Source organism: Brassica napus, chromosome A8 (assembly GCF_020379485.1).
Source record: "Brassica napus cultivar Da-Ae chromosome A8, Da-Ae, whole genome shotgun sequence".
Taxonomy (NCBI): Eukaryota; Viridiplantae; Streptophyta; class Magnoliopsida; order Brassicales; family Brassicaceae; genus Brassica; species Brassica napus.
In genome coordinates this window covers 21,270,590-21,294,576 of record NC_063441.1, presented here as the reverse complement: position 1 = coordinate 21,294,576, position 23,987 = coordinate 21,270,590, and the positions used below count along the sequence as shown (strand labels likewise).

Genomic DNA, 23,987 nt, shown 5'->3' with positions numbered 1-23,987 from the left:
GCGGAAACTTGGGATTTCTATGAAAATTTGACTCATAACTTTCATGTATTTCAACGCTATTAAATGAATGGTAATAGCTGCTGAATGTTTACTGTTTAAACAATGTTCTTAATTATATTGTTTCTCGAACAAATAACTTAATATCGGATTGTAAATTTCGGATCTGATAAGACTATTAGATAAAACTTCAATACTTTTTATTATAACAAAACATAAAGTATATGGTATCCATATATATATATATATATATATACGTACGATTATCAATAAGATGTTTCGGCATCCATAACTATACATGTTAAGCTTTTGATTCATCATATGTTAATATACAGGTTTAATGGTTAGATATACATCTTTCCCCCTTTTTGTCACTATAATTTTCTACAACACCATTTTTTTATGCCCTTTTACAAAAAAAAAATACCATATTTTTTTCTTCAAAATCTTGTTATTTTTTTTTTGAAAATAAAAATCTTGTTATTTTACAGCTACGTACCATGCATCTGAGCGTCTGTTCGGCTGTTCCTGTGAAGTTTGAAGTGAGAACTCGGATTCTGTAGTTTTCAGTTTGATAAATGGAAACTAACTAACCTTATAAAAAACGACTTGAGAAAAAAAAATCGTCACGATAAAAGGAGATGATACAGTGTCAGCGTGAGAGAAAGAAGAAACAGCACTAAGAGGAAAATGCAAAGGAAAAACAGAAGAAAACAAAAAAACATAAAATGCATCATTTGATTTCAGTCATGGTTAATATATATTGATCTTAATCCCATGAAAAAAATTTCCATTATTTAGTTGTCTTTCTTGAAATTTTTTTAGCAAACCTAAAATTGCCTATGTTTTTGGTTGAACGGGTCTCCTCTTACTTTTATTGGCTAGTTCATACTTCTTTACTTTCTATTGATTTCTGACAAATGGGTGTCTTTCAATTCCATTTGCGAGATAAGCCGTGAGTGATTTGTCATTGTGGTTTTTTTTTGGTAAACATATTCATTTTTTTTGACCGATTGTAACACATATTCTTCATTCATAACTTAAACGAAAATATGGACAAAAACAACATCGGATATACAATATGCGGTCCTTTTAGAAATTACAAAAGCAAAGCGAAACAAAAATAGAGACACACACACTTAGACAAATTTGATAGAGTGTCGAAATTTAATTTAAAAGAGACATTCGTGAATCAGTGTTAGGAAACAACCTTCTTTCGTCGTTCACATAGATGTGAAGTTATCGATTTAGTTTACAAAGTTAATATGAATATATGAATGTCTTGCTGTGAAAAAAAAAGAACCACTCACGAATAATTTTTTGGAGAAAGTACTTCGGCCTTCAAACTTTTTAGACATGGGAATAGTCACGGTACATCGTAACTTAACATCGTCATTGGTGGGTTTTTTAATTTTCTAGTTTTCATGTATATACGCATGCAGGTGTTTGCGTGTATATTGTAAAATCATTTAGCAACATTCACAATTAGAAGAAAAAATTAAGGGATTCATAATTTCTAGTATCCAAGACGTGGAAACTTCATTGCAAGCTAGCCCACATGAAATCCAGCTATATAGGTTGGCTCTAGGTTATATCTAATGCACAGATTTTGATTAACAAACATATCAATTTCAATATTCTTAAGATATAACTGTCCATACAGCTATTTTTTATATTAAAAGTTAGGTCGAAATTCAAATTAACTACTTACAAAATGTGTAGAAAATCGGGCCCATTTAATAAGGTATATCTTGGCCGAACAAGATAACTAGATATATGTATTCATTTGTTTCACAGAGTATCATTTTGAAATTTTTACTGTTACGCAAAAAATACATTTTTGAATTTTATTGTAATGCATACTTACTTTATATTTAATATTATTTATAAAATTCATTGATTATATAAATAATTTTATTTATTTCAAATATTATTTATTACATATGTATATGTACTTATAAGAAATTAAAGGCATTTTAGTTATTTTCTTAAATTATGTGAAAAGTGTTAAATAATATATTCCTTATGAAATGGGTGGAGTAACATATAATAATAACAGTGGCTCAAAATAGTAGCTTCTCAACCACTAAATCATATTGGTTGGTTTATTTGGTCACATATTGGTTGAGTAATTCGTGCAGTTACAAGGTTATAGTAAATATACATCTGTAATAACAACATATAAAAATAACAGAATGCTGATGCATTCTTTTGGAAATTTCTTGAAAGCTGACCAGAGACAGAACAGTTTGCCTAATAAGCTCTTTTCTCCAAAAAAAAAGTATTTTACAAAATAATGCACATTCAGAATAATATTTGAAATAAATAAAGCGCTCGTATCTTGGTGGTAAAAGAGGTACAGCTGTATTGCCCGCCACCCGGATTCGAGTCTTGGCCACAACGGATTTAACATCCCTTCCGTTGGGGCGCTGGACCCCTTTCGAGGGGATAGTTAGGAATGTGGCTGCCCATATATCAGAGTTATCAAAAAAAAAAAAATGCACATTCAGAAGTTCACACCATAGACAATTACGTTTTGAAGAGGGTAATAATCTGTAAGATCCAACTTTTCAGATTTAAATAATAAAATGTTTAAAAGGATCTCTTTTGGTAGAATGTGTTGGCCACATATTAAGGTGTTTCCTGCCTGGTGATATCTGGACACCTATAGAGAATCGTCTATACCAGTTAAGGTGTTATTTTCTTACCTTTTTATAAGCAACCCCTGAATTAAGCATTTTGTCCGTCCACAAATTAGAAAATTATGAAATATCTTTCAGTCTAATACACATCCTCTACTACTACCACATGTCTACAAACAACGATATTGTAGAAATGCATATATTTCTATTTTTCTAAGACATTAATAGGAGAATGGGCATACACATTCGGATAATAATTTCTGAAATTCAACTAATATGTGTCAACCCCTATAGTTTTCATATGCCGCTTCTACAAAAGAGTTTGTCTCTGTTTATTTTATTTTCATAAACAATATTGTGATATCTTTTTACTGGTTTTGATTATATTATAAATTAGAAATTATAAAACCAGATTCCGAAAAGTGACAGCAAAAAAATTATTGTCATTCGAGGCGTTATAGCTCTATCTTCCTTGTTATATCAATTGCTAATAGCTAATAATTTTCCTTATAAATAAATAGGAAATTCAAAAATTCCACCAAAATAATCTCACCAGTATCATCATAAATATTGTAAAAAATACAATACAGTATTTATTTGTTTCAAAAAATGTATATTTTAAAATTTTAACACTTATAAAAAAATTACATTTTAGTTATTTTTTTTACATCATAACATTATTTGTGTGTAGACAGCGACACACACGTGGAAGAGGGTGGGGGAAAACATCCTCTTTCTACATCAGCCATGTATTACATTTTAGTTACTATTATTTTTTGTAATTAACAATTTTTTGTAACTTATAACTAATAATATTTTTATAAACACTATTATATTTTTTTTTAAATTTAAAATTTATTATTAATGTATTAAAATTTAAAATATTTTTTTGAAATATTTTTTTTAAAATATGATATTTTTTGAAACGGAAAGATTATTATGAAGTATTATTAAGTCAACCATTTGAAATGGTACTGCCAATTTTTAAATCCCTTTAATGTGACCATGTCGACATTTACAAACAAACAATAATAAACGTTAACATTATCTTTTCTAAAAACTTAAAAAAAAAAATCTTTCTGCTTAGAAAACATGTTTTTTTGGAGGTTGTTTACGTTTTTAAAAGAAGTATATTATTATATTTTAATGTCTTTTCCTACTTAATTCATATTCTACCTTTGACCAAAAAATAGTAACCATATAGTATATATTTAGTTTATGGTATATAATTAAATAAGAATAAACATGTGTTAAAAGAAGTTCGTATGTCAAAACAACAATTGCTACAAAATATATGGGATACCAAACTATCTCATTTAGTTTGCTGTTTTACATTTTAGATTCTAAAAGTAAAATATGAAAATAATTAAATATGATTTAAATTAATTAAACTGAAATGTTGTTAAAATATTAGAAATCTTGTGTATGTGTGTCTATTATTGGATTGATTTTTAATTTTCTTAAACAAATGACGAACATGTTTTTTTCGTTTTGGACATTGTAAATGACCCCGATTATTAAGTTGTCTTTGCCTAATAAAAACTAGGTATAATTAGACATAAATATATGTGCCGAAAAAATTGATATCAATGTGTCTTTTGAGAACATCAAAAAGACCTTTTTACAAAAAAAAAAACCCCATCAAAAAGACCATGCTTTAAAATTGTTTGGTTCGTTTTAGTCAAAAAAAAATTGTTTGGTTCGTTTCCAAAAAGTACGACGTACATAACAATTTCATTTATCTTTTGCAGTGATGGGTATCTTTCACTTTCGATTCCCCTCTTCGCATTATCTCTCCGTAATCTTTCTTTATGTTATAAAACCTTCATTCATTTTTTAGTTGTATATATAGGCATAGTTTTCATCTGCAAATGTATGTCCACTAGGTTTCAACAAACAATTGCAATATTAGAATGTGAACACATGAAAATAGATACCATGTAATTCTTAACTCTTGTGGAGTAGAAATTAAATAACAATTTACTCTTACGTCACTTCTTACACCTTAACCAATCGTTACACATTTACAAAGCATAACATTTCATAAACTCACCCAATGATCTTCATAAAATCCAGGTTCTTATTTTGAATGGATATACTATTCTAGTTTCTTCAACTGTCTTTATGGAGCGGATTAGTTGGTATAACCTTCTTTTTGTATATATACATCAATACGTCTAATTCTAGCAGATGTACTATGATTTTGTCTCCCAAAGTAAAAAATGCGTGGTAATATGGTTTTGTTCCCCAAAGTCAAAAAGAATTGTTAATTATTTTCCTCATGTAGAATTTAACTTTTTATTTAAAAACTATGAGGGAGCTTGTGCCGCCCATCGGTCATCATGTATCCTTTGCTTCTTTTACGACATTTTTGCTGTTTATTTTCTTTCGTACTTTTAAACATTGAGTGCGACCAGAGACACTTAAGTTATTGGATAACATAAGTCCGGTTAACTTAACCTGATGAGTATCGTTTTATTGTTACATCCGACTTTGAAACTGGTTCTATTTTCGTTATCTGAAAAGCACAGCCGAGTTATTTCAATACTTCAAATGTGATTAATTTAACTATAGTTAGATAAATTGGTATACTTCCCTTCTACGGTTGGACAAATTGAAAAACAAAATTTATTTTATTTGTCTAAGTTATGATTTATCTATAAAACCAAACTACGTCATACAGAAAAATATAGTAATTGTTTCACCGTTTTGTGACAAGTGGATGTCTTTGTTACCATCCAATTGAGTCATATATTTCTCCTAAACACGTTAATTAATTTCATAGTGATGAAATCGAAACGCCCAAACCGATAATTCTAACATAATCCTCTTTATAATGAGAAGAAGACAACTTCAGAAAACATATATTTACAATATTGTTTAACATTCTATTATTGAACAAGTTGTCATTCCTATGTTTGGTCAACCATGGCCTTTGGGATCCTCCGAAGGATTCATACCCAATTATTTAATTTGATACTCTTTTTCTTCATGATTCAATCAATCCGCTTAAAAATGAATCAGTATTTTTTTTCCGCTCGTCACCTGCTTGAATATAAGTATCATATAGTTATTATTAAATCATTAAATTTGTCAATGTTAATATGTTATATATATACTACTCCCTACATCATCATTTGTTATCATCTATCAAGTTAATACAACTAAAATCAAAATAAATACCATGGTTGACTTTGCCTCGAGGTTTCAGGTTTTAATCATACAAAAGTGTTGGTAAAATTATGTAAATCATACCAGATCAGATATTGTAAGTCACTTTGGGTAGTAACGAGTCATTTGGCGAGAAGTTGAGCTTTTTCTCCCAAACTTGAGTCTTATAATATGAAGAATAGTGATTTCTGCTTTGACAAATATTATACATTTTGTTGCTTACTTAAAACAAAAGAATTAAGAAACCATTCATCTTATACATTTTGTTGCTTATTTAAAACAAAAAAAAAATTAAAACATCAGCAGTGGAAGTCTCTATAAGAGTCTCTTACTAATTAAAAAATTAAAAATTAAAAAAAGAAGAAAAAAAAAAAATAAATGGAAGGAAGAAGGTAGAAACATCTCTGTGCAGAGAGATTTTTCTTCTGTATTGAGGTATCCAATCGCCAAGTGTCATATTTCTATTAAGTGAAAAATATAAAAAATAATTATATAAGATAAATAATGCTGTACTTATTTTTTTAGAGATTCGTGTTAATTCTTTTCACCGATGCTCTAAAAAACCATTCATCTTATATTTTCTGAATATATACGGCTGTTATAAATTTAGGTTTTAGCCATATAAATTTTTGTATTGTATAGATAATTTTTTATCATTTACAGTAACAAGTTAAACTAATTTAGCTAAAACTAAAGCATAAGCAAAAGTTTCAAAAAAAAAACTTAAGCAAAAGTTATAGTTTCGGTTTCGAAAAAGGTATTGTTGTTCGTGCTAATAGTAATATGGATTCATCCTCTTGAAATGACAGTCAACGCTGTGGTAGAATCTCTGGTGGTCCTACAAGTGTCACGTGCCAAAAAATGGGCCCTGAGATATACCTATAAGCTAAGCCAGCTCCGCCCAAAAATTATGAACCGTTCATTTTAACTATGATTATCTTATATTGTAGTACTAATAATTATTCTACAGAATTTTTTTTGACAACATTCTACAGATTATTTACCAATTTAAGTCCGTTGAAGATTTGTGACAAAAAAAAAAAAAAAAAAAAAAAAAAAAGTCCGTTGAAGATATTAAAATATCAGATGACAAAAAAAAAGTCCGTTGAAGATAGTAAATTTGGTTCACCACTCGTTCTGCTCTTCTTTATTGATGGGACTCCTCGCTGTCACTTGTCATCATTTTTTGGTCTTCCGCAACCTTTGGATGGTATATTTACGTAAATATAGCAATATGAACACTTAAAAGTGTTTTTTTATGGGTGAAATTTCAGCGATCTCCCTATCGATAATGGGAGACCTAGAGATGTATCATGACGAAGAGTTTGCAATAGTTTTTCTGAATTTCATATTAAAGCATGAAAATCTATTAATTAGTTTTAGAAATTAATATAAGATATATGTTGCTGAGAAAGAATTAAAGTAGATGTATGGTTAGCATTATTCGTAATATTCTCTTTTTTTTTTTGCACTTTCTTAGAGATTCATTGATTTAAACTTTTGTATTGGATATTTTACATAGACTCCGAGACTGATCAACTGAACTAGTTAACTTACTTTCTACAAAAAAAATGAAACTTAAAATTTGAAAATGTGTTGTTCTCGGGTGTTTTTTTATCATATTTTCTCAAGAAATAAAGAGAACCACCAATTTGAACAAAATAAAAAGAAAGAACCAGAACCATTAAAGTTGCAAGGCTACTTCTTTATCAAAAACTAAAGTTGCAAGGCTACTAACTAAAAGAGCAAATTAAACTATATAGTTCATGAAATTCATGTGACTATTATTAGACAATTTAGATTAATTTATTTCACTTTAATAATAAAAACCTAAAAAATTCATTTTCAAAACAAAACAAAAAGTATAATATTAATCATATTGCAGCATGACTCATTTTAGTGGCGTCTAAGAAGCATGCATTTTGAGCCATTAGATACCAAGGTAGACTTTCCCATTAGCACAAAAGAAGAAAGTTGGTACATTAATGTAATCATACCAACTCCACGAGTCTTTGGTTTCAATTTTGTACAAATACTTAAGTTTTAGCACACGAGAAACAAGTACGTATGATTTGGCAGATTTTCATACGATTTAATAGAATTCTTAATACTATTAGATAAAATTATATCGAATGTATAAATATTTCTGAAAGTTCTGTGCATGTTTCTTAAAAGAAAAAAAATCGGTGCAAGTCATTCTGATCTTTGGTTTAGAAGCGTCAGTTTGTGTGAAGTGCATGCACATGATTCTCAAATTAGAACCAAAAGAAAAATATTATAATGAAATTACACAAATTAGTATTCTTATACAGAATGCAAAATAATATACAAATGCATACACTCTCTAGGCTTTACTCTTTAACAAACTCGACCACCAATTTATGATAAAAAAATAACACACATAATATATTATTGCATTTTTTTCAAAGGCGACAAAACAATTCTAGTACTGCCTAAATTTTTTTTGGGTGATGTACTATGGAACACCAAAATTATCCTACAAGTAGAGCTCGAAATTTAGCAAACGAAACAAAAGGATGGGAGAAAAATAAAAGAAAAAAAAAACATGCCCGAGAATAATGTAAATCGACAATAATGAAAATTGAAAACGCATTTGTAACTCCTCAACCAATTATTTTTAGTTATTAACTTATTATCTATAGCTCATAAAAAAACCAAAATATGTCATTTCCATGAAAATAATTACTACCCGTTTCATTTTAGTTTTCGTTTTAGATTTATTCACAAAGATCAAGAAAAACATTTAATGTTGTATATTTTGAAATAAAAACATCATTAGCTATACACTTAACCATATTTAAAAAAATTGAAAAATAAAATACACAATATTATTAATAAATTTTACATTGAAATTTGAAAATAAAATTTATTTTGAAACGAAAATTTTAATTTACAACGACAATTAAAAGAAAATACTATCAAGCAACGCTTTTTTTTTTCTTCGCATATTTATTCTCCCCATTTTAAAGAAACATAATAATAGCTCATGATGGTGTGTAATATTGATGCGCGTGATGCCATTGAGTCACTGACAAAATAACCAATGACTTTTCACGTAAAAAGTTCACACCCACAGTTCCAAAGTAAGAGGAAGTGGTAATATTTGGCTTTGAGATCTCCCCAATCAAACAACACTCAGAGTCACACATGTGCCACTATTTTCTTCAATTTTTTTATTTTATGTATAAAAAACTCGAGCCCAAATATAAAATTGCGAAGTTTCCCGGTATAAATAAAGGTATCAAGACTCCACAGATGAACACATTTGATAACACAAAAGAAACCAAAAGCTCAAAAACAAAACAGCCCTTTTCTCTTTGCTTGTAACTGACCAAACAATCAATATCCCCATAACCCCCACCCCAACTTGCAAAAATCTTTCGTCCATCCTCAAGATATGTCTCTTCCTGAAACTAAATCTCAAACCCTTTTAGATGCTTGGGACTTCCAAGGCCGCCCTGCCGATCGCTCTAAAACCGGTGGATGGGCCAGCGCCGCGATGATTCTCTGTAAGTATAATCACGTACAATTGAAGTTCTAGAAAAAAACTACAACGGTGTATATATTATATACCAGTGAAAAAGAAATTGAATATCTTGTGGGCCTTTAGTACGTTGTAGTTTTATTCGAAATGGGTTGGAGTTCTTTTCTTGTTTGTGTCAATTTATTTTCCATTTCATATTTAAAATCTCTAACTTCTTTTATGAATTATTTGAAGGTATTGAGGCGGTGGAGAGGCTGACGACGTTAGGTATCGGCGTTAATCTGGTGACGTATTTGACAGGGACTATGCATCTAGGCAATGCAACGGCAGCTAACACCGTCACCAACTTCCTCGGAACTTCGTTCATGCTCTGTCTCCTAGGTGGCTTCATAGCTGACACCTTTCTCGGAAGGTTTGTCTATAATTTAAATGAAATCATTAGTCTTTTTGCTCATGTTAATTCATTACTAATTATAATTGTTATTTTTGATTCATATAGGTATTTAACGATTGCCATATTCGCAGCAATCCAAGCCACGGTAAGGACCTTAGACGTCCCTTTCGCCTTGCTCAAAACTATAGCCAAGATTATGAAGAATCATAAATATTGACTAGTCTAATACAAAGATAAATATAGTAAACGCCATAGTCTTTATCTTTGTTTAGTTTCCCAAAAGATTAATATATTTGTTCATCAAAAAAAGAGATTAATATATATGTTATGATTATGACTATTAGGGTGTTTCTATCTTAACCCTCTCAACTATCATACCGGGACTTAGACCACCAAGATGCAACCCAACAACGTCGTCTCATTGCGTACAAGCGAGTGGAATACAGCTGACGGTTCTATACTTAGCGTTATACCTCACGGCCCTAGGAACCGGAGGCGTGAAGGCAAGCGTATCTGGCTTCGGTTCAGACCAGTTCGATGAGACTGAACCAAAAGAACAGTCACAAATGACATATTTCTTCAATCGCTTCTTCTTTTGTATCAACGTTGGCTCTCTTTGTGCCGTGACGGTCCTTGTCTACATACAAGACGATGTTGGACGCAAATGGGGTTATGGTATATGCGCGTTGTCTATTGTGCTTGCACTAAGCGTATTCTTGGCCGGTACAAACCGCTACCGTTTTAAGAAGTTGATCGGTAGCCCCATGACACAAGTTGCAACGGTTATTGTGGCGGCGTGGAGGAATAGAAGGTTAGAGTTGCCGTCGGATCCGTCGTTTCTATACGACTTGGACGATGTTATTGCGGCGGAAGGCGCGATGAAGAGTAAACAAAAGCTGCCGCATACCAAACAATTCCGGTACGATTTCTATTAGCTTATTTTTGTCAATAAAAATTAACAGTTTAGTAACAAATAAATCACACTTACGATTCCCTAAGGTTATTTAAAAAAAAATTCGATTCAAGTTTGACAATTTCTATACTTAACCACAAGGGTTTGTTTCAAATAATTGAGGTGTGGCCTATGGGTTAATTGAATGTGATGGAATAGACTTGAGAAATGTGAAATTAAAAGTGGGGCTGTCTGGGTGAGAAATAACTCAAAAAGCTCGTGTCCTTTTATTAAATGGGGACCACACATTTTTTCACTATATGCCTACTTGGCATTAGAATCCAATTAAAAAGGCTTGATTATATTCACTTGTCTCTTGTTGTGCAAAAATAAATTATTATCATTATTATATTATTACTCGACCATACAACGAAACTGGTCCATGACGTGGATTTTACAGCTAATATTTTTTGGATTTTTATTTTCATGTGTGTGCTTACCTTAGATATAGCACGTCAAGTTCAATATTTTCTCGTAAAGATTTGCACGTCAAGTTTTACCTATAAATGATCTTAGAAATTTTTACACCCCCTGTTAGATTATTTGGTCATTACGAAAGAGAGTAGCTTTAGGCACAAGCTTTGGTAAAAATCAAATAACATATTTCAATTTGTTTTATTTTATTAGTATAGTATTATTATTAACAGATTCTCCTGCTACAAAACTTAAATATATGCACATAGATATATACCTGACTCGTGACGTCCCACTTAAGTACAGTATCCTTTTATGCATCAATCCCTATGTATGCCTACATAGACACAAGAATCCAAAGGAATCAAATTACTTGTAGTTCCAGATAATTTTCAGAGAATCTTTTTACCATCTCTAGATACTTGAATTTCTCCTAGCAATAAAACTAAATAAATAAGAGGAAAGAAACGACAAGTTAGGGAGACAGTTGTTTTGTCTTGTATCCAGAACAATCATGTTTCGTGTCGTAAGAGCATGTACATCAATGAACCCCCCCTTGGGGTTCATCTTTTCAATTTTTTATTATTAAACTTTTTCTCTTTTTCTTTTTGATTTTTTTTAAAAAAAAAAAAAAAAAAAAAAAAACTAGACCAATCGCGGGCCGCCACGACACGTGGGGCCCGCGCTACAGTGATGAACTTTAGGAGAGAGGGGTTCAGCCCAAAGAGCTTTAGGAGAGAGGAGTTCATGTGATTTACTTATTTTATTATTATTTTTTCTTGATTTCTGTGTGAACTTTTCCTATAAACTCTCAATGCACATGCTCTAAGACCTCCACTACTTTACACCTCCACCGGGACAGACCCAAATTTAGACTTTAGACGTTAGAACCCCCCGGTCACGTGATTTGCGTGCTAATTGTTTCATTCAATTTGTCTATTTTGGGTATTTCTTAGTTTACTCAAAACTTTTGAAAACTTCCTTACCTTTTATACCTTTTTCCTTATTTAATTTATTTTTTAACTTTCCTTTAAAAACAATTTTTATGTGTGTATATTTTTTGCCATTTGTGAAGGGTATATCATCTTGAAAAGATTTCACGTAAATTTCTCCATATCATGTTGATTCGATGCTTAGGGAGGATCTGTCAACAAGAACATACAAAATAAATAAAAAATTTAACCACATTTATCCTTTATCCAGCAATGCATTTTTCTCTATTAAAAATAATATGTATATTCTAACCATTCTTTATATAATTTTTGATGCTACAGTTCGTTAGACAAGGCAGCAATAAAGAACCAAGAAACGGCAATGACCCAAAACGTATTCAACAAATGGACACTTTCAACACTAACCGATGTTGAGGAAGTGAAACAAATCGTACGGATGTTGCCAATTTGGGCAACATGCATCCTCTTTTGGACCGTACATGCTCAATTAACGACATTATCAGTCGCACAATCCGAGACGATGGACCGTCACATTGGCAGCTTTGAGATCCCTCCAGCTTCGATGGCCGTCTTCTATGTCGGTGGCCTCCTCTTAACCACCGCGGTTTACGACCGTGTCGCCATTCCCCTATGCAAAAAGCTATTCAACTACCCCCATGGTCTAAGACCACTTCAACGCATTGGTTTGGGTCTCATACTCGCAGCCGTGGGTATGGCTGTAGCTGCTTTGGTAGAGATCAAACGTCTTAGAACCGCACATTCCCATGGTCCAACAGTCAAAACACTTCCTCTAGGGTTTTATCTACTCATCCCACAATACCTTATCGTTGGTATTGGAGAGGCGTTGATCTACACAGGACAACTAGATTTCTTCTTGAGAGAGTGTCCTAAAGGTATGAAAACAATGAGCACGGGTCTATTACTGAGCACATTAGCGTTAGGGTTCTTCTTCAGCTCGGTTCTCGTGACTATCGTCGAGAAATTCACCGATAAAGCTCATCCGTGGATCGCTGATGATCTCAACAAGGGTCGTCTGTACAATTTCTACTGGCTTGTGGCCGTAGTTGTTTTCTTGAACTTCCTTATTTTTCTCGTTTTCTCCAAGTGGTACGTTTACAAGGACAAGAGACTAGCGGAGCTCGGGATTGAGTTGGAAGATGAGACGGATATTCCCATGGGTCATGCATGATCAATGATCCGACGATGATGAATATTGTGAACACATATATGCATTTGATTTTGATTTATGAAATTTGTAATATGTTTTATAATGATTTTTCTCAGTTACCTCTTGTTTCCGAGTCGACAAATAAGGGACCGACCGATAAGGGATAAAAGTTAAAATTCTACATTGTAAAATTTCTAAGATTTAACGCAATTAACGTCTTTTGTTATTCAAGTTGTCTGTTTCTTCCAAAAAAAGAAGCTATTCTTTTGCAATGGACCGTAAGGGATAAAAGTAAAAGTTTTCCCATTTGAGCATATATTTTTGCAATATATTTATGCACGATATTAAATAGTAAGGAATGTTCTGTGCACGTTTGTTTGTCTAACAGTTGTCTCCCAACTCTTATCTAGTTTTAAGATGCAAAATGATAAGAGTTGGACATATGTATATATCACTTCAGGCATGGACATCAATTATATCAACTCCTGCATATGTACATTAATCAAATCCATCGATATATAAACTAATTAGGTCCATACTTGTCTATATAATCAAATCCATATCGATTGATAAACTAAACTCCATTTTTTTCAGCAATCAGCTATTTTGGATTGAGCTAGCTGGAAGTGTAAATCGTGAGAGGTATCTAAGTTTGTAACCTAGCTGCACAATGAATTCAACTAGTTTTCATTTTCTTACTTTTACGTGCATAAAATATTTTTTTTTTCTCAAAATATAATAAATCACGTATTTTGTTTGTTCTGAATATCAGTATATCTAGTTTAGAATTGGAGATTTCTAATTTTTTTTGGGATCAATCTTCTTGATGATCTCTCTTCACAATATTTTTTCTCTTTTTCCCATGCGTCATATATTTCAATAATTTTGGTTCACTCTTCACATTAGATATATTCCGTTATATTGACAACCATCTTAAAGAACAAAATAGAAAATATCTTAGGGTTGTCAGAAAAAAAAAATCTTAGGAAGAGATATTATTAATATAACATAGTAGTATGATTTACTGTAATGATTGTCGAGGAGCAATAATGTTGAAATGAGACTTTTTGAATCTAGGAACTATATGAACCAATTACAGATAAGCAATCATGAACTTTTGGTCTAAGAACACTAGTAGTACTATTTAATGTGTATTTCTTTGACTTACAAACGACATGAGAGGGTGGGAGAAGAAATAACTTTTTGCTTTTATCTTTTCATTGGTTTGTCATGAACTAACTCAATTATTGTCGCGTAGATTCCTCTAGATTCCTCTTTGGCATCTATTTTCATGTTCGTTAAATTAAAATATTATCAGGTGGCAGTGTCACAAACAGAGGTGAATTTTTACATGAATTCAAATATATCCCCTGATAAAAATAAATTTCATGTAAAAATATTGTATCAGTCTTTAACATTAGTATAAATCCTTTTAGTAGTATAAGAGGGAGTTAGTGGAAGATGAATTTAGGTAGAGTTGGTTGATTTTAAGAATCAAGAAATTCTTTAAAATTATAATGAGTTTTTTTTTCATATTTGAAAAGTTTATGTGACTATTCTACTATAATGATCTTAAGAATTTTGAGGATATATGCAATATTTTGAAAATTGTATTTCATGAATTAAAATGTTAAGAATTCAAATCCTAATAACACTATATTTGATAGACTTATAGAAACAATTTAACACAAACTTTTTGAATAACAATGGATTTCATATGTCATTAAAAAAATCATCAAACCAATAACATTTGATTTTAATAAAAATGTTAGAATCCATTAACCAATAACTATAATATTTTAAATTTTTTACACTCATTGTAAGTATAGCTCCCACATCATTAGTAATAAAATAAATCAGAATTAGGGAGAACTCAAAAAAAATTAGCATGGCCAAAGATGAATTAGTGAATAAGAAAATTAAAGCTCCCAATATTCATAGGAATTAATGAAATAATACCATAGTATTAGTTTACTGAGTCGAATATTATTTTCTTGACACTTATAATAAACAAAAGAAATATTAAACTTGATCACTAACTAATTAGTGTTTAGTCCATTTTAATTCCCAAGATATATATAATTAACATATATTTTTAAATGATCAGAAAACACAAAAATAAAGCCCTTTCTCAAAAAAAAACACACACACACACAAAAATACATGAAATAAAATACACATGCATTTGCAAAAAAAAAAAAAGTACACATACGATGGATAGACCATTCATTATTAAAACATACATGAAGACAACAAACCCGAAGTGGCAGAATCAACACGTAGGTCAGAACACTAACTTGAAAAGTCAAATAGAGACTAAACCACGTTGATGTGAAGATGGCAACAAGTCTATAACTACAACCAGTGTTTGAAAATGTAATGATAAGATATTTGAGGCCTTTAATCTAAATGGGCTACGGCCCTAAAAGTCAGTTAAAGTTGTTGGATACGAACTGTGTTCCAAGATCCAACAAGAACAACATTTCAGTTGACCCCTACCAAATCGTTAATGCACAACACCAGTCAGGTATGACACCAGTAGCAACTATAAGCAACATTTTGAGAGAGAATGAGAAACAGAATGTGCTCAGCTCACTATCTTTAATGTCATAAGCTAAATAAAAAAGAATTGAACAACATAGACTTTTAAAAGATTACAACGATGAAGCGATCATTCATGTTTTCGCCTTCTTTTACCAACGTACCTCTGTGATACTGAACGTTTGTTTCTATGATTTGCTCCTACTTTGACATCTTTAGTTTTCCCCTGCATCTTCTTGTACTCTCTTGATCTCAAAACTGCTTCCAAGATGTTAATGTCTTCGCGTATCTCGTGCCTTGAGAGCGACGTTAAGCTCGGGAGTATCTCCTTTTGGAAGTTCTTCATTCTCCTCCCTCTTCTCAGCCTCAGTCCAATCTCTTTGTTGTTATCTCTTGTCAAGTTATTAAGCTCATCTAGAGCCCTTGATGACACACAGAAGTCTTCTTCAGTGTTGGTTTCACTTATACCTAATGTGTGTAGCTCATATGAATCGCAGGAACAACAATCCAAATCTTGATCTTGAGATGAGCTATTGGTTCTCTCTTGACGTGAAACTGCTGATATGTGGACTAATGATTCAGCTGCCGTTTGAATAGCTTCAGAGAACTCTTCCTCCTCGTTACAACGTTCGTTCTCCGGTAAGACTTCCGTAGTAGGAAACTCAAGCCGTGTACGGCAAGAAGCATCCAGTGCTCGAGTTCTTAAGTTGTTTTCAGTGGTGCAGCAAGAAGTATATGAAGCTGGAGATGCTGTACCCTCTTTTTCATGGACGCTTTGGCATTTAGAAGAGCAAAGAGGCGTAATAGGATCATCATCTACTCCGCTCTTCTCGCAGCTAGTTTCTGTCTCTTCGATGTATGGACAGTTCAGGTCTTGCAGGAAAGAGTAATGAGGCTCGGAGACAGACTGATCATCCGGTGGGGTTCTGTTAAGATCCAGTAAACCTGACTCCATATCCACTATGTTTGAGCTGATCCCATCAGCCAAGAATGACGGTTCGTAGCTAACAGAATCTGCATGCTCTGTTGTGGGAGGCTCCTCAAGATCAATAACAATTTTTGGGTCTCTCTTGCCACTCCAAGTTGTGGCTAACGCTGGTTCTTTAGCTTCAAACACTGAATGGAATCCTATCTCTACAGTGGTATTATTATAATTACCGTAGTGATCCGCAGGAGGAAGACGAAGATCCATATCTCTCATCAGCAGCTTAGGTGGGCTTTTCACCGGAAACACCTGAAGAGAAAACTTTATCAAATAACTGTTTGATAATTAAGGTTCTGATACAGATATAACCGCACAATAGTTAACATTGGTTTGTCACTTTGTCCGCATGTTACCATTTAGACCCTAAGAAACATCTAAAAAGTCAAGCCTTAGACAAAACTAGAATCTAAATAAGCCACCCAATTTTTACCTGTCTCCCAAACAGAGTAACTGTACTCATTGGATTCTGCTTTAAAGTCTCTTTATGTGATGCAACATGTTTCTGTGATAATACTTCCTCTTTGGACAAACCAAAGAAGTACATGGCGCCTTGGTCGGCGATCGAACTCTTTTATTCTGTGGTTCGTTCGTCCCTATAAAAAATGCGATGATCAATAAGGTCAAATCAAACAGGATCAACATTGACCTTCCAACAAGAAATTAGCTACATGAGCATCAGCTAATTAGTCCTATTATACTGGTTATCCAGACACACACTCGAAAAAACCTCCATAGACATGCAAATAAGTAACGCTTTCCATTACAAAATTTCCAGAAAAAGAACACCATGTATAGCAAAGGATTCGTTATCCACATTAATAGAGATATACAAAGTAGGTATATAAATTTTTCCTAAATCCGAATTCAACAGTTAGAGAGAACTATAAAGGGAAAAAAAAGTAAAAGCATCAACTTCATGACGAACAAAAACATAGTACTACTACAACTTCGACTTTTGATGATAAAAACTATATATATAAATCTAATAATTCAATGAATGAATAAAATTGTTTTTATTAAAATAACGAAATTACCTGTAACAAATAGATTGAAGCTTTCCAATGGTAAGCAGATCTGGGAGACGGAAAAAAATGAGAGAGAGAGAGAGAGAAAAGTATCTCAAGAGGAAATGAGATCCATAGGTCAGATTCTAATGGTTATTGTCTCCATCAAAATAGATAGATTATACATACACACGTTTAACGTGTATCTGTAACTATCACATACCATTTATAAATATAAAAAAATTCGATCATGAGGAGCGAGGGAGACAGAGAGAGAGAGGAGAGACTCTTTTGATACAGAGAGAGAGAGAGGGAGTTTCGGAATATTTCCATTCCATATATTCTTTTTTTCCATTTTTTTTTTCCATTTGTATATTTATTAAACAAGGCCATAGTATGATAGTATACAATATATTCATTCCATATACAGTAACACATATCCAACTAGTAAAAAATAATATAAATTTATGAGGTCTATGTTATTTTATGAGTTATTCAAATCTTTTAAAATTGATTATATTGTTAATTAATGATATTAGCCTTTGTATTGAGAAAAATAAAATGAATATTTTATGGATGAGATGCTTTTAGTGGTTAGTGTGCAACGTCAGAGAGCTATCTTTTTCTGAGATTTATATGAACTTTATGTTTTGTTTTGGTTTGGTTATTATTATTGACAAAGATTATTAGGTGTGTTTAGGATCCCTCGCTTTTTTCCCTAATTATTATCCAATGGGTTTTGTTTAGTCATTTAATGACAACTAACCGTCCGTAATAGTAGTCATTTTAATAGGTAGAGGCGTAGAGCCGTAGAGGGAGAGATAGAATTTAAATATATATTTGAATAAACTGAAATGAGAAAAGAATTAAAAATAGAGTTTTTGTTGCAGCTGTCGTGTAGTGGTAAGATCTGTGTGGGTTGAGGAAAGAGGACCAAACATAGTTCTGAGACAGTAGAGGATTTGTGGCCCAGCTTCCAGCTTTTGCCATCTATAGATTCTTTACTGCAAATCCCCCACAATGTATTGATATCTTACCTAACCTATTATATATCTCGTACGATCTTTATAGGAAATCAAGCCGGTGGAAGAGACATTACATTAGCAAGGACATAGCAGCCATGGCAAAAGAAGTCCGTGTTGCATCTATTTTTTCGTTATGGCAATCTACAGATACATCCCACGGTAAACAAAGCTGAGAAAATAACCAGAACTACATTTAGTCGTTTAGTATATGATCCTTTCAAATGATTATTTTTACCTTTGATATGTGGTTTATATATATAGACCGCTTCTACGAGGATGGTTCTATTGTTTTAGAGATGGGAAAGTCGTATACGCCGAGGCCATAGTGCATTGCACAGGTCGTGTGACCGTCAGAGGATAACAGTGTATTAGACCACTCTACAAGCATGTCTTCCCACTCAAACTAGCCCAGGGCTCTCATTTATCGGTCTACATTTATAAAACTGTAGGAGGATATATGGAAGTTTCAAGAAATGTAGAATCTATGCTAATTTTTTGCCATGCTAAAGCTACAGCACACATTAAACAAATGGAGAATGCAATACTATATAATCAAAAAGTGTCTCTTAGTGTAATCAATTCTACTACTAACCGTTAGCATTATAAATGAAACATATAATCATATCAGAATCCAAACACCGAGTAAAGTGAAGAGTAGCTTTGAGAATAGTAATGGAGTTGAGTTTAGAAAGATTCAGTGATAAATATACTTCACTTGATATATAGTCCAGCTGTTAAGGAAACAAGATGTTTTTTTTTTTTTTTTTTTTTGTCACAACAAGATGTTTTTGTTTTTTCTGTTTTTTATCATCATGCATCATATAAAATATTAATCAAACTTTATGATAGAATGATACGATTGTTTTATTGATAATTTAGCAATTTTATAACTTACATAATCGATTAGAACCTAACAAAATTTTGAACAACTGCGTGTTTAGGATTTTTTTTAAAACTTTCTGCTGGACTTTAATTTCATTAATTTGAGTCAAGGCAGATAATTTAATTTTGTAAACGTTTCTACAATTCGGTTTAGAGTTAGACCGAATCGGTTCAATCCAAATTGAAGACGGTCGTATATAAACCCAATTCGAGTCATCACTCATCACTCCACAAACTTCTTCTTCTTCAGCAACAAAAATGGCACCCGCATGCAGTCCAACCAACTCACTCCACGTGGCAGTGATCGGAGCCGGAGCAGCCGGACTCGCAGCCGCACGTGAGCTACGTCGCGAATCACACTCCGTCATCATCTTCGAGCGCGGCACACAAGTCGGAGGTCTCTGGGTGTACACACCACAAACCGAACCAGACCCGCTTAGCCTCGACCCGAACCGAACCGTAGTACACTCAAGCGTCTACGACTCTCTCCGCACCAACCTCCCGAGAGAGTGCATGGGCTACAGAGACTTCCCTTTCGTGCCCCGAAACGACGACGCATCGAGAGACCCGAGAAGGTATCCTAGTCACAGGGAAGTCCTCGCTTACCTTCAAAACTTCGCTAGAGAGTTCAATCTAGAGGAGATGGTTCGGTTCGAGACCGAAGTGGTTTGTGTTGAGCCTGAAGGGCAAAAATGGAAGATCCAGTCCAAAAGTTCAGATGGGATCTTTAAAGATGAGATCTTTGATTCTGTCGTCGTGTGTAATGGACACTATACAGAGCCTCGAATTGCTCATGTTCCTGGTAATAATTAATTGATTAAAAGTCTTAATCTTTCTTTGTCTTTTCATGATTTTGAAGTAGTTCATGTTTGATCCATGTGAAATCTTTAGGCATAGATTCATGGCCAGGCAAGCAGATTCATAGTCATAACTACAGAGTTCCTGATCCTTTCAAAGACGAGGTAGGTTCTTACAGAATCTATGAACCCTTTATGCTTTATTCTTCTTTCTTTTTCAACAATTATTTATTACAGTTCGTAATAAATCTTTATATTAGTGTTCTAAAAATCGGTTTAAACTATGCCTGCGGCAAATCAGACCTAAACAAAATGATTTTAACGAATCTTTTTAAAATCGGTCCGGACTTTCAAAAAATTGGTCTAGGCTTAAGCCTAATCAGTAATCCTCTATAAAATGCTTAATTACGGCCTAACGATTTCTTGAACATTGCTAAATACGTTATGTAGATTCATTAATCTTGCATTTTTGCCTTCTTGGTCTGAAATCTTTGAAAGGTGGTGGTAGTGATTGGGAACTTTGCGAGTGGATCAGATATCAGCAGGGACATAACAGGAGTGGCGAAAGAAGTCCATATCGCATCTAGATCAAACCCATCTGAGACATACCAAAAGCTTCTCGGGTCCAACAATCTATGGCTTCACTCTATGGTAATAACAAAAGATAGATCAGAGAGTAATGTGATTTAAGAATAAGATAGATCAGAGAGTAATGTGATATAAGAATATATGTTTTTGCAGATAGAAAGCGCACGCAAAGATGGGTCGATTATATTCCAGAATGGTAAGGTTGTACAAGCTGATACCATTGTGCATTGCACCGGTTACAAATACCACTTCCCGTTTCTCAACACCAATGGCTATATCACCGTGGAGGATAACTGTGTTGGGCCGCTTTACAAACATGTGTTTCCTCCTGCTCTTGCTCCAACGCTTTCCTTCATCGGTTTACCATGGATGGTGAAGTCTCTCATTCATTCTACGGTTCTTTCGTGGCTTCTTTGATCATCGTTTCCTAATCAGCTTCTTTATTATGAATCAGACATTGCAGTTCTTTATGTTTGAGCTACAAAGCAAATGGGTGGCTGCAGTTTTGTCAGGTCGTGTCATGCTTCCTTCAGAAGACAAAATGATGGAAGATGTCACCGCCTTCTATGCAAAGCGTGATGCTAACAAGCTTCCCAAGAGATACACGCATAAGCTTGGTGAGTGTCAGGTTGATTACCTCAACTGGATAGCCGATCAAGTTGGTGCACCACCCGTTGAACACTGGAGAGCTAAGGAAGTACACGGCGGTTACCTAAGACTCGCAACACAGTCAGATACTTTCCGTGATAAGTGGGATGATGATCATCTCATTCTTGAGGCTTATGAAGATTTCTTGAGACAGAAGCTGATTTAGTGTTGGAATAGTTTATTATTGTCTTTAATATTTTTAATTTGGAACAAAACAATGTTTTATACAGTACTGAATCTAAGACCCTAAGCTTGTTGTACATTTTCTTGTTGACGCCATCTGTTTAGTTCGCTTTCCACCATGCTCTTTGCCGCTTCTGCTGATTCTGCTGACTTCTGAGCCAACTCCGTTGCGTGGTTCATCTCCTCTATAGCTTTCAGGCTTGCTCCTAGTTTACTATCCGCTTCAGTTCTTCTTGCGTTGATCTCTTCAAGCTCAGCTGCTATATCTGCCAGCTTCTTTTGGGTTTCAGACTCTTTCTCCCCTGCTCCTCGTTTCAAAGATTCATACTCTTGTACTGTGATCTTTATCTTTGAAGATGATTCATCTTGTTTCTTGCTCTCTTTCTTCTGAGATATAATCTTCATCTCCTCGCGCACTTTCTCATCAGCCGCTTTGGCCTGTTCCACTTCTCTTATAACAATCTCCAATCTCTTTTCAGCTTCTTCCGCAGCTATCATAGCGGAATCTGTTTCTTTCTTCAAACTCTCTATCTTTCTGTTCATCTCTTCAGCTTCGTTTCTTGCTCTTGAAGCTTCTAACTTCATCTCCTCAAGCTTCAAGCTCTCTTCCTTGAGAGCTTCCAGCTTCTTCCTCTCCTCAACTTCTAACCTCTCTGCTTCCTTCTTCTCCATCTCTTCGCGTTCTCTCCTCATGTCGTCAAGCTCCATCCTTATAGAATTCACCAAGCTCCGGAGAGAGCATTCTTCATCAGAAGCCTCTTGCAGCCTCGTAGTAGCCTCATTCAGCTCGTTTGTAATAACTTTAACCGTGTTCATTTCAGACTCATGAGCTTTCTTCATCTCTTCCCTTAAACTCTCAATCTCCGAGGTCGTCTCAATCAGTTTGCCTTCAAGAGTTCTTGATAGCTCAGGCTCGTACTCTTTCCTCAGGACTAGCAGCTTCTTCTCCGCCTCCTCAACAGCAGTCTTGTAACACTCTCTCAAATCATCTTTCTCCTTCACGATATCTCCATACTCTTGCTGGTTCTGAGTGGCTGCTAACTTCAGCTGATGAATCGCGTCTTTCATATCCGTGATCTCTTTGGAAAGCTCGTTGACCTTAGCGGAGTTTACTTGTAAGGCACGTTTAGCCTCAGCGGCTTGGTTTAGGGCTGTGGCTTTGAAGTCCATAGCGGAATCAAAGCTTTGTTTGATTTTGTTTAGCTTTTGCTTTGCTGCATCGAGTTCAACGGTGGTGGAGAGGTATTGTTCTCTAGCGACGTCGAGCTCGTGGTGGTGAGGGGAGGAGCCTTGTGACTTGTCATGCTCAAGCTGTTCTTCTCGCTGTTGGACGGTTTCTTTGGTGTCTATAGCGGATTGTTTAGACTTGTTAACAGTCTCGAGCTTTGTTCTAAGCTCCTCCATTGTCTTCTTTGCTTTTGAGAGATCGGAGAGAGCGCGAGATCTTGTGATCTCGGAGTTGTCTAGCCTTTGTTTGATCTTGATGAATTGCTTGTGGGCTAGCATTAGCTGTGTTTCTTTGTCGGTAACGCTCTGAAACATTTAAAAAGGGTTTCTTGCTAAACAAGGCATCTAGAAAGATGATACTACATGTTTTTGATTAATCTATAATGATTGTTGTTGGATTAGTTTACCTCAGAGGAAAGGCGAGACCTTCTTGGAGTGCTTCTTTGTCTTGAGACTACTTCACCAAACAAGCTCACGGCAGCTTTCACCGATTGGAACGGTGCTCTGGTGTCTATCTCTCCAACCTCCGATGTCCTCGGAGATTCAGGGCCTTTTTGTTGTACTCTAATGTTCACCATTCTCTACACCCACCTGCATGCAAAACATTGTCAATCAATAAAAGAAACTAAAACAAAAGGACATAACAATCCTAACATGATCAGCATGTTCTTACGTAAACGATGCAAAATCCATGCAGGTTGCATATAATGAAATGGAGAAAATTAGATAGAAAGGAAATGAGACATGTACGTACCTTGATTAGTTTCTCTTTCTTCGTGTTCCTCGTTGTTGTTTTTTCCTATTGACCTCTTCTTATATAACCCATTGTTCTCTATAATTACGGGACTTTTGGTTGGTTATTATCCTTCTTGTCTCTCTGATCTATATTTAGAAGCTTAGTTACTGGCACG

At 33.9% G+C, this 23,987-nt stretch overlaps 4 protein-coding genes across 4 annotated transcripts; 2 read left to right on the top strand and 2 right to left on the bottom strand.

The window, feature by feature from the left end:
* The first annotated feature begins 9,079 nt into the window (after positions 1–9,079).
* Positions 9,080–13,422, top strand: LOC106362183 (protein NRT1/ PTR FAMILY 6.3-like). Its single transcript, XM_013802025.3, has 5 exons — positions 9,080–9,340; positions 9,550–9,727; positions 9,815–9,854; positions 10,054–10,628; positions 12,350–13,422. The coding sequence occupies exons 1-5, from the start codon at positions 9,229–9,231 to the stop codon at positions 13,215–13,217; spliced, it is 1,773 nt and encodes a 590-aa protein (XP_013657479.1). The 5' UTR covers positions 9,080–9,228; the 3' UTR covers positions 13,218–13,422.
* Positions 13,423–15,669: 2,247 nt separating this feature from the next.
* Positions 15,670–18,045, bottom strand: LOC106362186. The gene is made up of 3 exons (XM_013802028.3): positions 17,757–18,045; positions 17,153–17,315; positions 15,670–16,971 (listed from the first exon to the last, which is right to left on the bottom strand). The coding sequence occupies exons 2-3, from the start codon at positions 17,264–17,266 to the stop codon at positions 15,868–15,870; spliced, it is 1,218 nt and encodes a 405-aa protein (XP_013657482.2). The 5' UTR covers positions 17,267–17,315; positions 17,757–18,045; the 3' UTR covers positions 15,670–15,867.
* A 1,808-nt stretch (positions 18,046–19,853) lies between these two features.
* Positions 19,854–21,920, top strand: LOC106362185 (flavin-containing monooxygenase FMO GS-OX5-like). Its single transcript, XM_013802027.3, has 5 exons — positions 19,854–20,435; positions 20,525–20,595; positions 20,929–21,081; positions 21,172–21,390; positions 21,473–21,920. The coding sequence occupies exons 1-5, from the start codon at positions 19,892–19,894 to the stop codon at positions 21,830–21,832; spliced, it is 1,347 nt and encodes a 448-aa protein (XP_013657481.2). The 5' UTR covers positions 19,854–19,891; the 3' UTR covers positions 21,833–21,920.
* LOC106362184 (WEB family protein At1g12150-like) lies at positions 21,913–23,855 on the bottom strand. The gene is made up of 3 exons (XM_013802026.3): positions 23,831–23,855; positions 23,484–23,667; positions 21,913–23,382 (listed from the first exon to the last, which is right to left on the bottom strand). The coding sequence occupies exons 2-3, from the start codon at positions 23,652–23,654 to the stop codon at positions 21,913–21,915; spliced, it is 1,641 nt and encodes a 546-aa protein (XP_013657480.2). The 5' UTR covers positions 23,655–23,667; positions 23,831–23,855.
* Positions 23,856–23,987: the final 132 nt, after the last annotated feature.

Bases quoted from the DNA above. Each gene is read 5' to 3' on its own strand.
- LOC106362186 (XM_013802028.3), bottom strand. From the start codon at position 17,266: ATGTACTTCTTTGGTTTGTCCAAAGAGGAAGTATTATCACAGAAACAT. The intron at 16,972-17,152 runs GTAAAAATTGGG...TTTTCTCTTCAG, and splicing joins TTACTCTGTTTGGGAGACAG to GTGTTTCCGGTGAAAAGCCC.
- LOC106362184 (XM_013802026.3), bottom strand. From the start codon at position 23,654: ATGGTGAACATTAGAGTACAACAAAAAGGCCCTGAATCTCCGAGGACA. The intron at 23,383-23,483 runs GTAAACTAATCC...TAAATGTTTCAG, and splicing joins GGTCTCGCCTTTCCTCTGAG to AGCGTTACCGACAAAGAAAC.
- LOC106362185 (XM_013802027.3), top strand. From the start codon at position 19,892: ATGGCACCCGCATGCAGTCCAACCAACTCACTCCACGTGGCAGTGATC. The intron at 20,436-20,524 runs GTAATAATTAAT...TGAAATCTTTAG, and splicing joins TCGAATTGCTCATGTTCCTG to GCATAGATTCATGGCCAGGC. The intron at 21,391-21,472 runs GTGAAGTCTCTC...ATTATGAATCAG, and splicing joins TCATCGGTTTACCATGGATG to ACATTGCAGTTCTTTATGTT.
- LOC106362183 (XM_013802025.3), top strand. From the start codon at position 9,229: ATGTCTCTTCCTGAAACTAAATCTCAAACCCTTTTAGATGCTTGGGAC. The intron at 9,341-9,549 runs GTAAGTATAATC...AATTATTTGAAG, and splicing joins CAGCGCCGCGATGATTCTCT to GTATTGAGGCGGTGGAGAGG. The intron at 9,728-9,814 runs GTTTGTCTATAA...TGATTCATATAG, and splicing joins GCTGACACCTTTCTCGGAAG to GTATTTAACGATTGCCATAT.